Below are 17,682 nucleotides of genomic sequence, written 5' to 3' on the forward strand. Positions count from 1 at the left end.
AAACCGAATGGCTTGGCAATGGCTTGGGCTCGAGTCTCGCCGGCCCAAAATTGAAGGCTGGCTCAGGGGGCGCTGCCAGCTGCCGGAAAGTCCTTCTGAAACCTCAAACCACTGAATCTGAGGTCTGAGTAAAGGCTCATTCTTCCTGTGTGAGCTTAGCTTGACCCTCCCTAACCCTTCCAACTGAGAGAGCGAGAAAACAACAGAGACAAAGATGGTGAGAGACGGAAGGAAAAAAGATGAGAGAGACAGACAAAGAGGGAGTGAGTGAGGGACAGAGTGTGAGAAACAAAGAGCGAGTGAGTGAAAGGGCGAGGTGTGGAAAAGCAGAGCTGGAAGGAGCACTTTCATTCTTGCCACGGTGCACTTGCAGGAGTGGTGATTGAGCTTGAAAGGCAAGGCATTTGATCTACAGAACACTTCTGTTAAAGATACCGGGCTGTTAACATAACATACCAAGCAAACGTCCAGCGAGCCTGGTTTGAACTCTCCGTTCCTTTCTGTTCGTTTGCCCTGGCCCTTTGTCATAGTTTTCTCCTCATGACCGGTCAAATATTGCAGTCTAATTAACAAATGTGCTGTGAATTAGTGGTAGTGATGCCTGTAAAGGTTTATTAGTGATCTGTTGAGTTAGAGGAATGGGAGTGACTCGGCTTGGCATCGGCAAAAGCCAGTCGATCAATACTCCCGCCCACTCCAAGACCCCTTACCCTAAACCCAGCGGTCTAGCCCAAGACATTATTGCCTCCAAAATGAGCTGCAGGCAAAGCAGATTGAGTGGGACTCCTGCAAAATTGCTGGAAAATCTGAACACAGGGTTATAAAATGTTCCCTGCCTTAGCTTAATGTAATTAAACTTTTAAAGATAAGCCAGTGCTTTTTCCCTCATAATCCATTTTGAAACTAACCCAGCCGCCTCTCTTTTTTGTCTCCTGCTTTAGACATGAACTACTGAAACCGCTACAAGAAGAAAATCTGTGAAAAGTTTGAGGGAAGGAGCTCCGTCTCATCCCTCCTCTTTAAAAGAAAGCTTTGAAACCATGATGCTGTCGTGGCTGCTTACATATTTCGCTGCATTTGTCGTCGGGACAGTTGCACCGTTCCCGATGACCCCCACAGAGCAACCTCCGGAAATAAACACCTTCCGGGTGAAGGACACCAGCTTGACGCACTTGACCGTCCACCGCAAGACAGGTGAAGTGTATGTGGGAGCCGTCAATCGCATCTACAAGCTCTCCGACAACCTGACCGAGCTCCGCTCACACCAGACTGGTCCGATAGAGGACAACTCCAAGTGCTACCCACCGCCCAACGTCCGGCAATGCGCCCACAAGCTGGAACCTTCAGATAACATCAACAAGCTCCTGCTGATAGACTATGCTAGCAACCGGCTGGTAGCCTGTGGCACCATCTGGCAAGGAGTGTGCCAGTTCTTGCGGCTAGGTGACTTGTTCAAGCTCGGTGAGCCTCACTTGCGCAAGGAGCACTACCTTTCAGGAGCTCGGGAGGCGGACGGCATGGCCGGCGTAGTAGTTGGCGGCGACGACGACGATCCAAGAAAGAAGAGAAAGAAGGGAGACGGACGCTTGTTCATCGGCGCCGCCATCGACGGAAAGTCTGAGTACTTTCCGACGTTGTCCAGCCGCAAACTCGTGGAGGACGAGGAGAGTACAAGCATGTTCAGCTTGGTGTACCAGGATGAGTTTGTTTCGTCGCAAATCAAGATTCCATCAGACACGCTGTCTCTCTATCCTGCCTTTGACATCTACTATGTGTACGGCTTTGCCAGTCGGACCTACATCTACTTTCTCACCCTGCAGCTAGACACACAGCTCACGCAAATGGATGCCACCGGTGAGAAGTTCTTCACCTCCAAGATTGTCCGCATGTGCTCCAACGACACAGAGTTCTACTCCTACGTCGAGTTCCCGCTCGGCTGCACCAAGGACGGTGTGGAATACCGCCTGGTCCAGGCCGCCTACAAGCACCGACCGGGCAAGGCGCTCGCTCAGGCTCTGGGGCTATCGGAGGATGAGGATGTGCTCTTTGTGGTGTTCTCCCAAGGCCAGAAGAATCGGGCAAATCCACCTCGCGAGACCGTGCTGTGTCTCTTCACCCTGCATCAGATCAACCTGGCCATGCGTGAGAGGATCAAGTCTTGCTACCGTGGAGAGGGAAAGCTGTTTCTACCTTGGCTGCTCAATAAGGAGCTTCCCTGCATCCACACGGTGAGTGCTTTTTCTCCTTCCATTATGTGCTTTGACAAGTGCAGACATGTTAAGTATGATGTAAAAATGATTTTATTTCATCAGGTAGCACAAAATAAAAACCTTGTTATTAACTATTCAGGAAGATTTTACTTAAAACAGAGGCAACATTGATTTTATTTGCCTGTTTGAGTAATCCTTGTTGGAAATGGAAAAATCTGAATCCCCAGCATTTTTTTTTGTTTTTTTTTTTGTATTTATATGGTCATATAAAACCATATAGCACTAATGTCACAAGATGGGTATTATTGACAGCATGCATTACAATTGACAAATACCGTAGTATTTGTCCCCATTATGGTCTCCAACTTTTTTTTTGGGGGGGGGGGGGGCATGATCTCTAATAGCATAGTTTAACCGTAACAGGATTCATTTAATCCAGACTCCTTTTTAAAATGTTCTTTTATAATGGTCAGTTATGATTTGTGTCCGTGAAGATGGTTCCCTAGTGAAATTCCTGTTAAAGCCAGTGGTGCCACACTCTCCTTAAGGATGTACATGTATATCTATATAAGCTAATCATAGGTACACAATAAGCACCTTCCCAGTTATAAGACATCCTCAAGGTACAAGAGATGTGGCCTTCATGCTCCAATGAGAAGTACAGTTTCTGAAACTGTAGATGTGTGTTTTTTGTTTTGTACAAGTATTATAATTCAGATGAATTCCATCAGTGTACACTTTTTGAAAATGGTTGCAGTTATTGTGAAAGAAATTCGGTACCTTTCACAGCCTTTAAAATGGTAAACTTTCATTTTTATAAAGAATACATGGTTGTTTAGTAAACATGTTTATTCTGATAAGTATCGTGGATTGTAGATATTGCATTTAAATATTGCGATATATATTTAATTGGTCATATCATCCAGCCCTAGGTGCTGGTTATTTTCCCACCCACTCCTTCACATATTTATATAGATATATATTTATCTTCTCTGAGATGTGTAACAATACGAGACCATTTTCTGCTTTTTATTACTGCTTTTTCATGCAGATCTAACAACCCTGGCTAGGGGTTTGGTGCGTCGGTGTAGATTGCCTCGATTCTATTTATAATCTCCCCTTTAATGGTAAATTGTGTCTGGCTACAGTATCGCTGCTCTGTTTTAATCAATACTCCATCCATAATTTGCTTCGACTGTTTCTTTGGATGTTTTTGGGAAAGGTCAGTTTGTGGATCTGATAGTCTGTGACCTTATTATGATCTGAGATCAGGTGTGGGGGTGTGTTTGGGCTGTTAACACCATTACCCGTCTTAATCTGATGTAATCAATCTCTGATGAAAAGATAAACGGCGTCTAGCGCTAGCTTAACGTCAAGCGCGGCGTGACATTTGAAACGTTTCGAGTGGAGGGTGTCTCCGTCACATAAACACACCTGAGGAGCTCTAAAGAGCGTCTAAAGAGCGTCGCTGATACGAAAAGGGTAAATATTTTTTCCTCTCTCATATAATTACCAGAGAGAGAGAGAGAGTGAGAGAGAGAGAGAAAAAAGATGAGTAACAGCTGTGGTTATGACTTTATATTATTTATTTGCCTTGAGGCTTGCCTCTGGATTCCTTCCACATCTAACTGTCTACAAATCCTATTCAGCATGACGCTTTTCAGTAAATATAAAGACACGACACGATGTGACCTCGCAATTTTGGCTTCGGTTAAAACTCCACTTCTCCGAGAAATCTAATATTACTTCATTGAGCGATATTGCAAACAGCTGCTCACATAAACCTCGCTTCTAATCTGTTTTCCAGACTGGCAGTATTTATGGCTAGGTGGCATTAGCAGACCGTATTAACATGCTACGCTATGAAAATGTGTCACAATATGCTTTGCTGAAGTGAACCTGAGTATTCTCGTCTCTATTGTACTTTTTTCCTGAATTTATCGTTAATGACGACGCTTTTGATTCTTTTCTACAACTCCAAGTATTATTACATTTTCTTTGGGAATTCTGTGTAGTTTTAGTCTTTCCTTTCTGCCATGCCAGCTTTTCTTTCACATTTTTTCCCCTTTCCTTTCCTTTCCTTTCCTTTCCTTTCCTTTCCTTTCCTTTCTCTCTTCCTTTCTCTCTTCCTTCCTTCCTTCCTTCCTTCTTTTCATTCCTTCCTCCCTCTCTCCCTTTCCTCCCTCTCTTCCTTTTCTTTCTTTCTTTCTTTCTTTCTTTCTTTCTTTCTTTCTTTCTTTCTTTCTTTCTTTCTTTCCCTCTCTCCCTTTTCTTTCTTTCTTTCTTTCTTTCTTTCTTTCTTCCTTCCTTCCTTCCTTCCTTCCTTCCCTTGCTCCATCTCTCCCACTCCCCTTTCTTTCTTTCTTTCTTTCTTTCCCCCTTCCTTCCTTCCTTCCTTCCTTCCTTCCTTTCCTGTCCTTTCTTTTCTGATCTTTCTTCTCTTGCTCCCTCTCTCCCACTCCCCTTTCTTTCTTTCTTTCTTTCTTTCTTTCTTTCTTTCTTTCTTTCTTTCTTTCTTTCTTTCTTTCTTTCTTTCTTTCTTTCTTTCTTTCTTTCTTTCTTTCTTTCTTTCTTTCTTTCCTTCCTTCCTTCCATTGCTCCATCTCTCCCACTCCCCTTTCTCTCTTTCTCTCTTTCTTTCCCCCTTCCTTCCTTCCTTCCCTTGCTCCATCTCTCCCACTCCCCTTCCTTCCTTCCTTCCTTCCTTCCTTTCCTGTCCTTTCTTTTCTGATCTTTCTTCTCTTGCTCCCTCTCTCCCACTCCCCTTTCTTTCTTTCTTTCTTTCTTTCTTTCTTTCTTTCTTTCTTTCTTTCTTTCTTTCTCTCTCTCTCTCTGAAAGAGAGAGCTCTTTCTTTCAAATAGATGTTAAATATTTTATTCCAGATGTCCATAATTACATTTTATTCCTCAAACTATTGCCCTTAAATATTAAATTATCCTTCATTATAATTTTAGTCTTTATTTATTTATTTATTTATTTATTTATTTATTTATTTATTTATTTATTTATAATTGAAATGAACTCATCATATCATATTAAGCCAAGGCTAAATCTATTCTCTCTGCTGGTAACAGGTGCCTCTAGCGATTCCTGGGATCACCGCTGACTTTGTCTCCATGTTTTTGTTTTGTTTTGTTTTCGAAGCTTCTGAACCATTATGTAGAATCTATATAAATATGTGAGTACACCATAAATCACTGTACCTCAGTTCCTCAGTCAGAGGCTCTGCACTATAAATTATTTGTAATAGTTTGTTATGGAAGACATTAATATTTAATCCATTTGCTGCAGATGACGAGGATTTGGCCTGATTTTACTGCAGTGTATTATTTATAAGCGCAGGTTTTGCTGTAATACGTGAGGTATTCTTCAGGAACCTATTTGCATACTTGTGTTTAATCCCCACAAATGGCTGTATTTTTGACGTGGTACACGTGCGTTATTGCTAATTGCTACACAGTGATTCGTTCATGTCCAGTAAACAAAGTCTTTTTCCTGCTCTGGGTCCCGGGAACGCTGTCCTGACGTCCTTATCCAGAACGACTTACATTTTGTCTCACTTTATACAACTGAGCAATTGATGGTTAAGGGCCTTGCTCAGGGGCCCAGCTTGATGGACCTCGGGATTCGAACCCACAAACTTCTGAACAGTAGCACAACACCTTACTCATGCACTCACTCTCTCTCACTCACTCATTCCTTCTCTCACACTCCCTCTCCTCACTCACTAACTACATTCTCTCTCTCTCTCTACTCTCTCCTCACTCACTCACCCACTCACTCTCTCTCTTACTCTACTCTCTCTCTACTCACTCACTCACTCACTCACTCACTCCCTCTCTCTTATAATCACTCACACCTTCTCTCTCTCTCTCTCTCTACCTACCTCTACTTTCTACTCACTCACCCACTCACTCTCTCTCTTACACTCACTCACACCTTCTCTCTCTCTCTCTCTCTCTCTCTCTCTCTCTCACACTCTCTCACACTCTCTCTCCTGACTCACTCACTCTACTCTCTCTCTCTTACTCTCACTCTACTCTCTCTCTTTCTCTCCCTCTCTCTTACTCACTCACACACTCTATACTGCAAAACAAATGTAAAAAACGACTTCATTTAGACTGGAAGTAGAATCGAAAGTCTTCCGCTCAGTGTAAGATTGAACCTGAGTATTTCTGCACACATGCTGTCATGATAGTTTTTTTCACCTCTCCCACCCCGAGCGTTTCTCCTTCCCATCAGTGTCGTATTACGCTCATTACAGAGCCAAAAATCTGGAACCGGGTCATGGGAAATTTTCCGCAAAGAGCTCGTTATTGTGATGGAGACAATGATTTGTGTAGCTCCGTATACTGTGCGGAGAACAATGGCACAACACCTCCAAGGCCGAGCCGAACAGATGGACGAGAGAGAGAGAGAGAGAGAGCACGATGACCTGCTTCCTCTACGGAGGAGTGGCTGTGCTTGTTTTTATGAGGTAGCTCCAGGGTTCCCCATGACTGATGCACATATTATTAGGGTATTATTAGGCCGTTCGGATGCACGGCAGCGACCCTGCACCTCATAATGAGGCTGTGCGTGCCAGTCGCCTGGCCTCGCCTCGTTTACTGCATTTATTCTTCATAAGCATTCGGGAAAAATACAAGGCTCTCCTGTAAGCATGCCCCTCCCTAGGAAAACACACACATACACACAATCAGCCCTCTGACACACCCTACGATCCCCAAGATGGCCACTGGAACAAAGAAGGAAGGAACGAACGAAGGAAGGCAGCAAGAGAGGCCAAAGTTTGTTTCCATTTTTACTGATCCAGGATCAGCTCCAGTTACACCAGTCCTAACCACAAAACCTTCATTTTAGCATGAAATGGGAACGAACAAGAAACAAGACGCTACTGTAGGGTAAAAAAAAAAAAAAAGTGCTGTGTCACCTTCAAGGATGAGTGTAATAGATAATCGAAATCCTAGTGTGTGAATTATCGAACCGAATCGAGGGAGCGGGGCTTTAAATAAAACACCTGGGGATAAAACGCTGGCAGGTTATTAGTGTATTAGAAGAGGTGATGTCATCAGGAGGGCAGGCTGACCTCAGTGCTTAGCTGTGTGTGTGTGTGTGTGTGTGTGTGTGTGTGTGTGTGTGTGAGTGTGCATGTTCCTCTATATTAGTCGGTACCCCATAAGGATATGAATATTGTTTTGACCTTGTGAGGACATTTTTCATGTTGCACCCCACATAGAGATAAACACACACACACACACACACGTTCATGTTCCCTTATTTTAAAAGCATTCAATTTTTTTGTCTTTGTGAGGACCAATCCATTGTCCTCAGAAGGATGGGACCGTCTGCCATTTTTGACCTACTGAGGGACCTTTGTCATGTTGGTCCCCACTAAAATGTAAAAACATACACACACATACAAAAGCTTTGGATCTTTTTGGAGGTTTCAAAATAAAAGCTGCAGATTTGAATGGTCCCCACAAGGCTATGAATATATAATGATTTAATCGAGTGTGTGGAAGTCTGTCTTGTTGGTCCTCACTACGATGGACGGATACACACTCCTGCTCACATGAAATCGCATGCACACACAATCATTTTAGCTCTTTTAAAAGGCTTTTAAAGGAAATAAAAATAGTTTTTAGTCTCTCTTTTGTGGGGACCATCTAGTTGGGTAGGAATATCTAATGTGTGAAGATATTTGTCTTGTTGGACCTTAGTGAAATATTAAAACATGCCAAAAGTAAAGGTCCAGTTTCTGAGAAGAAGCAGTTTTCCTTGTGGGGTCCAGCCCAGTGTCCCCAGTATGATGAGAAAGAGTGGAGTGTTTTGACATTGCGGGGACATTTGTCTTGTTGGCCTTCACTAAAATCACACAAGCTGCTAGTTTTATACCTAAACACGTTTTTGTAGTTGGGACCTGCCAAATGTCCCCACAAAGATGGGAATATCTGTTATGACCTTAACAGATGGAATGACTGTTATGACCTTATGGGGACATTTGGCTGGTCCCCATAAGGAGAGTTGCTTTTATTTTAAAGCAAATTTCAAGTCGAAAGGTTTTCTTTTGGTCCCTGAGGGTTATGTGTAGGTGTGTTTAGGTATGGCATTAAATACATAGCTGCAATAGTGAGTGGAAGGTCCTGACAAGGATCGTAAGACGTGTGTGTGTGTGTGTGAGACCTTGGTGGATAGAACAGAAAGAGATGGAGAGAGCTGAGGGAGGTTTAAACGTATACAGGGAGTCGATAGTTCACCAGAGCAGCTCAGGAGCAGGTCAGCGCTCGATGACATCATCATTAGCCCATCCTGCAGATGTTCGCTAACGCAATTGATTTTCAAATAAGTCTTCCCGAACTGCCCGTGTTGTTCCTCCGTGATGCAGACGGAGCCCATTACAGAGGGCATTTTTTAGAAGAACCAAAGCTTTTTTTTTCTTCCATCAGAAAAGGCCCACATCCAGAGCGATGTCACTCACGCAGTGAAACACAAAGCTGGATGATGTCATGTCTTCTTTTGGGTGTGTGTGTGTGTGTGTGTGTGTGTGTCAGTGATGGGTATAATCCCATAGAGCTCGCTTCCGTGCCTCATACTGACGGGGTTTCTATTCTCTCACCCCGTTTCTGTATTGTTTAACCCTCATGCTGTGTTTCCAGAGGCGTAACCTGGATCAAGATATTAGCGTAGCAGAAATGTGACTCGCTGCATAGTTAACGTCCCAAAATGAGGAATCTGGACTTATTTTTAGTTTCTAGTCTCTGCTTTGATTTTACTTCTTCTCACAATTTGGATTACACAAAAAGTTTACATTGATCTCCCATGTAGCCTTCAGCTAATGTGGGGTGACTAGCATCACTGAGAGGTGTTAGCTAATGTGGGGTGACTAGCATCACTGAGAGGAGTTAGCTAATGTGGGGTGACTAGCATCACTGAGAGGAGTTAGCTAATGTGGGGTGACTAGCATCACTGAGAGGTGTTAGCTAATGTGGGGTGACTAGCATCACTGAGAGTAGTTCAGATTTTAAACCTGGCCTTATGAAATCGTCTTTTGTTTTAGCATTATTTACATCTCAACATGAAGCGCAGCATCTCATGAGAGCTGAACGTAATGTGTTAACCTCCTCAAGCAATTATTCCTATTTTATAGTTTTAAAGTAATATAAGTGGAACATTTATTCTACTCTGTATATCGTGGTTTCGTCTCCATTATTGGAGCCATAAATATTATTTGTGGAAAAAGGCAGAGCTTGCTATGCATGTTGCTTATTTTTTTATGGTGTGTGAGTGAGTGAGCGTGAGATTGAGTATGCCCATGAGAGAGAGAGAGAGAGAGAGAGAGAGAGTGAGTGAGTGAGTGTGTGTGTGTGTGAGAGGGAGATTGAGGGAGAGAGCGAGTGTGTGAGAGTGAGTGTGCGTGTGAGAGGGAGAGAGATAGAGAGAGTGTGAGTATGTGTGAGATAGAAAGAGACTGTGTGTGAGTGAGTATGCATGTGTGAGAGGGAGATAGAGAGTGAGTATGCCCCTATGAGAGCTAGAGAGTGCGAGTGTGCATTTGTGAGAGGGAGAGAGAGACTGAGTGAGTGTGCACACGTGAGAGTGAGCTTACGCGTATGAGAGAGAGAGAGAGTGTGAGTGTGAACATGTGGGAGAGAGAGAGAGAGAGAGAGTGTGAGTGTACATGTGAGAGTGTGTGAGATGGAGCGTGAATGTGCCTGTGTGAGAGATGGAGTTAGTGCACGTGTGAGAGATGGAGAGTGAGTGTGCGTGTGTGTGAATGAGTATACATGTGAGAGAGAGAGAGTGAGAGTATGCGCATGAGAGAGAGTATGTGTGTGAGTGTCCCTGTGACCATGTGAAGTGTGTGTGTGTGTGTGTGTGTGTGTGTGTGTGTGTTAATAAGACATGAGCAGAAGTGACAGCCAGTAAAATCACATTGTCACTCTCTGAACACAATTACCTGTAACTCGTATCTCAGTCATATAAACATCATTTTTTCTTCCTCTCTTTTTCCCCTGTAATGAATGACTCTGAGCACATGAAGGTCCACATGGGAAAACATTTCTTTTTTCCCCCCTTTTCAGTATTTCCTTCCTTTTCATACAAATGATTTATCCTTTTCGGAACAGAACATAAGGGTTCAGCTTGGCATGAGAGCAATCCGAGGTCAGATTAATTATTATTTTCTACCCGGGGCTAGTCATCTGCTTCATCTTGTAATTGTAATAATTACTTTTACTCTGAAGAATTACAGTTAAATGCCTAATTGTTTACCCATGTCCTTTTTTTAACAAATAAATAAATAAATAGATAGATAAAAATAAATAAATAAGTAAATAAATGATTAATAAACTAAATACACCAGGCTGAGGGATGTGTTTCTAAAAAAAGGGATTAACACCATCACAGGGGTTTGCTGTTTTAGGAAAATAATCAATGCTTCTCCTTTTACGACATGGCAATTTTTATTTATTAAAGAACGATACCTTGTTCTTTTAATCTCTTCACCGTTCTGGTTAAAGTTGTCCATGAGTTATCTTGAAGCTATAAACACTTATTCCCTCTTGAAGATAATTAAATTTAAAAAAAATGTACATAAACAACTCCTTAAATAGAAACCTTCACCTTGAACTAATATTTTTTTTCTCATCGTTTAATTAGAGTGTCCAGCATAACACAAGTCCTTGTGTAAGTTGTTGCTATGGAAATGATAATGTGTTGTTAAGATGTCTTTATTTTGTCACGTATATATTGAATATCCCATCCTTGGGTGTTGGGGTCAGAGGGCAGGGTCAGCCATGATGCAGCGCAACTGGGTTGGGGGGCCTTGCTCAAGGGCCCAACGGTGGCAGCTTGGCAGTGCTGGGGCTTGAACCCTGATCACCTGTTCAACGACCCAGAGCCTTAACAACAGCTCCCATGTGTTTAATATAACCCTGAATTAAGATCTGCTGTTATAGAAAATGAATCGACGCTTTCCGACCAATCGGATTTGAGAATTCAATAGTTCCTGCCCGTGTCCTGTTTTACCGAACCGTCTCGTTTCTCCTCTCCAGCCGAAGCCGATCGGTGACGATTTTTGCGGCCTGGTCCTGAACCAGCCTCTCGGAGGGCTGAGGGTCATCGAGGGGATGCCACTGTACGACGAGCGGACGGACGGCATGGCCTCGGTGGCCGCGTACACCTACGGAGATCATACGGTGGTGTTCGTGGGGACACGTACGGGTCATCTGAAAAAGGTAAGACGTTTCAGATCGAAGTGTCTGCTGATTGATCAGATTCCTTATAGAAGCTCTTAATAAGGTTGGTTTTTTTCCCCGGGAAACTGATCCTCATAGAAATCTGAGTGTGTGTGTGTGTGTGTGTGTGTGTGTGTGTGAAAGGCACAACCACAGGTGCAGTGTGTGAGTGAAAGTCAGTGGAGGCAGAGAGCGAGTGAGAATGTGCCAACCAAGCTTTAGAGGGGTCGAATTGCATTTAATCCTATTATACCGCTGCACATGTGTTCCCCCTGCAATGGGATATACTGCAACCCGCAGAAAGCATTCACCCTTCATTCCAAGATGCGCACACACACACACACACACACGCACATATACCGGGAGCAATAATAAAAGACCACCTTTATGAGTCACCATATCTGTGAGCAGGGAACAGCTGGGGATGTTTAAAGAATAATACGGTCACTGCTGAGTTTATGAAAATATCGCACACAAGTCGCAAACTACAGGGCTTTCTTTATTTTCCCCTCTGCACCATCTCAAACTGTTGGCATTCAGGCATGTCAACGAGCTGAGAGAGAGAGAGAGAGGCAGATAGAGGCAGATAGAGAGAGATGGGGAGGGCTAGAGAGAGAAAGCAAGAGAGTGGCAGATAGGTAGATAGAGAGGGGGGTGGAAAGAGAGAAAGACAGAGGCAGATAGAGAGAGGGGGAGCTAGAGAAAGAGATAGGGAGAGAGAGTGGCAGATAGAGAGAGACAGAGAAGGGGGAGCTAGTGAAAGAGAGAGAGATAGAGAGAGAGTGGCAGATTAGAAAAAAAGAGGGGGGGGAGACCAGAGAGAGACATGCAGATAGAGAGACAGACTGGCAGATAGAGCAAGACAGAGAGAGAGAGAGATAGATAGAGGGGTGGTGGAAAGAGAGAAAGACAGGCAGATAGAGAGAGGGGGAGCTAGAGAAAGGGAGAGAGATAGAGAGTGGCAGATAGAAAAATATGGGGGGGGGCAGAGAGAGATGTGCAGATAGAGAGACAGAGTGGCAGATAGAGCAAGACAGAGAGAGGGGGATAGATAGATAGATAGATAGATAGATAGATAGATAGATAGATAGATAGATAGAGGGGGAGCTGGAGAAAGAGAGAGAGAAAGAGTGGCAGAGAGGGACAGAGAGAGGGGGAGCTAGAGAAAGAGAGATGGATAGAGAAGAGGGTGTAGAGAGAGAGAGAGGGGGTAGAGAGAGTGGCAGGTAGATATAGAGAGGGGGTAGAGAGAGTGGCAGATAGATATAGAGAGGGGGTAGAGAGAGTGGAGACAGAGAGGGGTGAGAGAGAGAGAGAGAGAGAGAGGAGGTGTAGAGAGAGAGAGAGTAGGTGTAGAGAGAGAGAGAGAGGAGGTGTAGAGAGAGAGAGGGTGGGGAGGAAAGAGAGACAGGTAGTGAAGGAGTAGAGAAAGGCAAATGGGGGAGGAATAAAAGACGGGACACGCTGGGGGATTTTGTGACTGTAATGAAAGTTTCAGGCTGTGTAGAATACGATAACCTCTGACACGCGTGAAAAAAACCCCCGAGTGCGTCTACAAGAACGAGACATTACTCAGAACTTCTTGCTTCAACATACCCCGTGTTAGGTCAGCTGTGCAAAACAAAAATTCTGACAGAAGATTAAAGCTGATAAATCCGCAAGCGGCGCGGCGGATCGTTTAGAGAAGCCGACTCGGCCAAATTCTTCCCTTAATTAAAAGTACAATCACTCCTCGGAATTAATTAGGTGGTAAAACTTGTCTTCACGTCCTTCACTGAAGCTGAAGTACAAAAAAATATATATAAACTCGGTTTCGCACGTTACACACAAAGTAAATTAGTGCATCTTTCAACCAGGCTAACTAGCAGCTTTAGCTTTAAGCTTTTCACATATGAGCTAGCATAATAACAATACAGTACAAACTAGCTGAATGCTAAGAGATAGTTGATAAATAGAATGCACACCGCAGCAGGTTTATATTTGTGAGCAATTTAGAGTGATTTTCCCAAAGCTAAATGCTAAAAAATTCACTGAAAAGCTACAAACATACAATTCCTGAGTAATAAAGTGTTTGAGTAGAAAGTAGAGATATCTTTTAGCAAATCTCTGAGGTAAAAGAAAGACTTAAAAGGAGATTCCCCAAAAAATACATCAAATATATTTATATCGAAACGTTTGTGATGATTTTAGCTTAGCTTAACTTCTGGGGCTAATTTGTTGGTTTGTGCTGTATTTTTGTATTATTCCTGTGAGAAGTTAGCGCTTTCTGCCGCACTGGTATCACAAGGGGTGTTGTTATTGCTAGCACAGTTACAGTAGAGATAATTACTATGTGTAAAAAAACCATATAAAAGGTTAATCAGAGTTTTAAAGAAATCTACAGTCGCAAAGAAAGCGGATAAAGATCGCTTGGCTCCTCTTTTTCTCACAGCCATTTTTCCAGCACTGTTTAAAAGTCATTTTTGTGAGAAATCCTCGGATAGTTAGCGACCTCAAGGCTTTGACGGAGGTGTTAAGGCGAGAGAGATGGAGAGAATAAAGGAATAAAGCAGCTGTACCAGCTTTAATTCCATTCTAAAATTAAATTTGAATGTCACTGAAAATGACTTGAATTTTATATATATATATTAATATTAATATGCAAGTTGTTCGGAGCAAACGCAGCGAAGACAGGTTTTTCTCTTTCTTCCCACCTCAGCGTTTGAGGAAAGGGGACGTACGTTCCAAGTATCCAAGTGGGAAATTTAAGCGTCCTCACATTCGGTCAAAGGTCACCCCTTGGAGACGGGGCCCTGTTCTGTTTCGCTGTTATTTATTGAGTGAGGCGGTGTATTACAGCACTCGCAGTCAGACGTTCACACGGCCTCCAGAGCTCTCGGACGTCGTTCCGGGGATGTATTCCATCGTCGCCTGGTTCGAAACAACCCAATTTTGTCTCCGCTACGATAAAATCACATCGCATTTGCTATATTATTTGCCGTGATGATATCTTTAAAGCACACACTCTTCCTTCATATGGGCCCATGGATTGAATGGGGCGACATAATAAACAGTCAATCTGCGGTCGAATCTTTTTTTGTCTGTCTGGAAAGCATGCTATCAGTGTAGAAACAGAGGGTTTTGTCTGTGTGTGTGTGTTCTTGGTTTTTTTCTGTTCTTTTACAGAGCGGTCTAGTCTGCATTAAGGGAGCTGTGGTGTGGTGCGGTGCATAATTAATCACATCTTGCTGCTTATCACAGTTACAGTTCTGCAATAAGCTAATGTTGATGGATTGTGATTAATAACGGCTTTGGATCACCATCAGCTTCTGTGGGCGAGAATTTATAGACGAGCCTGTTGAATTCACCACGGCTGCGTCGTACCGATCGCTCGCGAGACTTAAAGTCGCTACACGCAACCTGGAAGCGAGAGGGATGTTTAAATGGTGCGACGAATTCGTTCATCTCTTAGACGAAGATTAAAATTGAACCTTATCGAGAAGATGCCGATCAAAATCTGAACGTGCTGCTCGGAGCCAGGCAGAAGGAGACATCCAGTCAGGACTAGATCTAACGAGCCAATCAAGGCTATTATAATGAAGCCAGCCAATCAGAGCAAACCTTGGGGATAGAAACGATTCTGATTGGCTAAATCTGTAAACTGATGAAAATAAATGAAAATGGTAAGTGTGTTTTCTTGTAAATAAACGAGAATATGGTTTGTGTACTGTATACCGTGTGTGTGTGGAGATAAAGATAGATATTTATTTATATATGTTATGCCTAATATCACTAGATTGAGACGCCATGACAAATTTATTGCACAAATATTTAGCCCTCAGCACATCTCACAAACTTCTAGAACATTTTTTCCGTCTCATATAATAATAATTACAGAGGCATTTACTATAATTACCACCCAAAAGTAAAAAAAAACAAAAAAAAAACCCACGAACACCTTGTTTCTGTCATCATGCAGCTACACGCAGGAGAAGAAACAACAAATCATCCGAGTATGTATGAGTAAAAGCTGTAGGGATTTCCCCTTCCGAGAGCTCCGGCCGTGTGTGTGTGTCTGTGTGTGTATACACAGCTCTGATTGGTGGGTGGGTGTGGCCACGATGGAGTCCGATCCAAAGCTGTAAATACATAAAACGGTTTTCATCTCAACATCTGCAATCGATAAAGCGATGATCGAACGCAGCGTTCCCTTCCGCCTAAGTGCTGTTCAGCAGCAGATCGCCGTGATTATAAATCATGTCTAGCCAAACAATAACGCAGTAATAGCCTTAAACTCTCTCTAAACGGTTCTCTAACAGCGTATTTGACAACATGCAGCGGTTTGGTGTGTTAATCCACCTGAAGGGCGCTGGTGCAGGCTGGGTAATTGCCTCGTATCTCCCTCCTGCCTCTGCCTGTTTGTTTTGGCAGGAGAAGAAAGAGCTCAGGCCTCTTTTCTCAGGCCACACGGAAACCACTCATGAGCCGTCAGCACTTCCTGTCCCTGCAGAGTGGTGCTGGAGTTAACAGGAGACAGAAGCAGAAGGTTATCACACTCTCTCTCTCTCTCTCTCTCTCTCTCTCTCTCTCTTTCTCTCTCTTTCTTCGCCAACACAAATATATTTTATATTGTTCCTGCTCTTTCTATTCACACTTTTTTGTTGTTCATGCGCTGTTTATGAAGTTCAGATCTGTCATATCTCAATAATTGCTTGATTGCCATCATCAACATTGTTATCATCATTATGATGATGACGTATTTCAAGCAAAACTGTCATGCCTTTCATACTTCCTTGGAAAAATCTTTTGGCACACGTGTCAGATTCTATCAGAAGACGAAATCTTAGCGGTTCTGTTGCGTTCCTAATGGATTCACTTTCATTTCGATCTTTCTCAACAATGCTGTTCGACTCCCTGCTGATAGCAGTGCCAGTGCGATTTTAGCCCTCGCTTCATCTCTGCCTAAAGAGAGCAATGCTGCAGCACTTTAGTCCTTTAGTCTGTCCGGCTCGCTCACCACCTCACCTGGACGTCCTGCTCAAACCGATTAGCTTCCGAAAGCTTCGTGCTAATCACGCTTTTCATCTTGTGGATGAATAACTTTCGATGTTGAGTGCCTTTTCACTCATAACACGTATATAACTATAAACTGTTCTAGAAAGGACGTTATCAACATTTACAGTGGAACCTCGGCATAAGAATGCTCTCCCTTACGAATTTTTGCCTTAAGAATTGAAATTTTGCAAGACATTTGCATCGACATACAAAGCATTTACGGCATAAGAACGAAACGAAACGAACGCTGGCTAAGTTGCGTGGACGTCCAAGAGCCGTTCAAAACTTGCTTGTGTCAATTTTACAAGTTTTTTCAGTCAGCGAAAGCTGTTTTGAAAGAGTCAACCCACGATACCAACCCACGGTTCAAAAGCTATGTGATTTTTCTGCCGTTTTTTTGTTGACAGATTGGTGGCATGGGTGGGCTGTTCTAATTTTAGCCCAAGCTTGGTGGCACATCTTCCTGTGAGGACCCTTGACATGGAATGCTTGGCTTGGGTCAGTTCTTTGTAAGCAGCCATACAGTTTACATATGCTCCATATTGGTAATATTGGTCATATTTTTGGGTGGCTGGAACGGATTATCTGCATTTACATTATCTCTTATGGGAAAATTTGTTTCGCAATACAAATTCTCGCCTTAAGAAGCTCGCCTCCAGAGCAATATAAATTCGAATGCCGAGGTTCTACTGTATAGTATTTACTCTCCAGTGTCTCCCAAATGATGATGAGGTTCCCTTCTGAGCCTGGTTCCTCTCAAGGTTTCGTCCTCATATCATCTCAGGGAGTTTTTCCTCACCACCGTCACCGTCAGGCTTCTCATTAGGGATAAATGTTAGCGATAAATAGTAACTTTACTCTTTATCATTTTTTTCTGTTTCTATACTTCCGTAAAGCTGCTTTGAGACACTGTCCATTGTTAAAAGTGCTATGCAAGTGAATTGAGTTGAAAATAACTGCATTGCATTTAGAAACTTTGCAGCATTTTCACTAGGTTGTTGATGGATTCCTCAACATCACCTTCAGCTGGGGAATGAGAAAAGAAGCTGTCGCTGCTTTGCTTATAGGAGCTAACATCAAAAATCTGACTGTTATCTCTGAAAAATCTCTTATAGCTGATTATCTCTCAAATATATGTCAAAAATCTTTGATCAGAACAATAACAAATATACACCACCAACCAACAAATGAACCCCCGAAT

At 43.0% G+C, this 17,682-nt stretch overlaps 1 protein-coding gene across 1 annotated transcript in view; it reads left to right on the forward strand.

Moving 5' to 3' along the window:
• The window catches only part of plxna3 (plexin A3), a 200,635-nt gene that overhangs the window by 11,106 nt on the left and 171,847 nt on the right, over positions 1-17,682 (forward strand). The window contains exons 2-3 of the mRNA XM_058389372.1: positions 942-2,228; positions 11,265-11,447. Coding sequence (XP_058245355.1) covers positions 1,041-2,228; positions 11,265-11,447 — 1,371 coding nt within the window. The 5' untranslated portion in view covers positions 942-1,040. The remainder of the gene's footprint in view (positions 1-941; positions 2,229-11,264; positions 11,448-17,682) is intronic.

This window comes from Hemibagrus wyckioides, linkage group LG05 (assembly GCF_019097595.1).
Source record: "Hemibagrus wyckioides isolate EC202008001 linkage group LG05, SWU_Hwy_1.0, whole genome shotgun sequence".
NCBI classification, from domain to species: Eukaryota; Metazoa; Chordata; class Actinopteri; order Siluriformes; family Bagridae; genus Hemibagrus; species Hemibagrus wyckioides.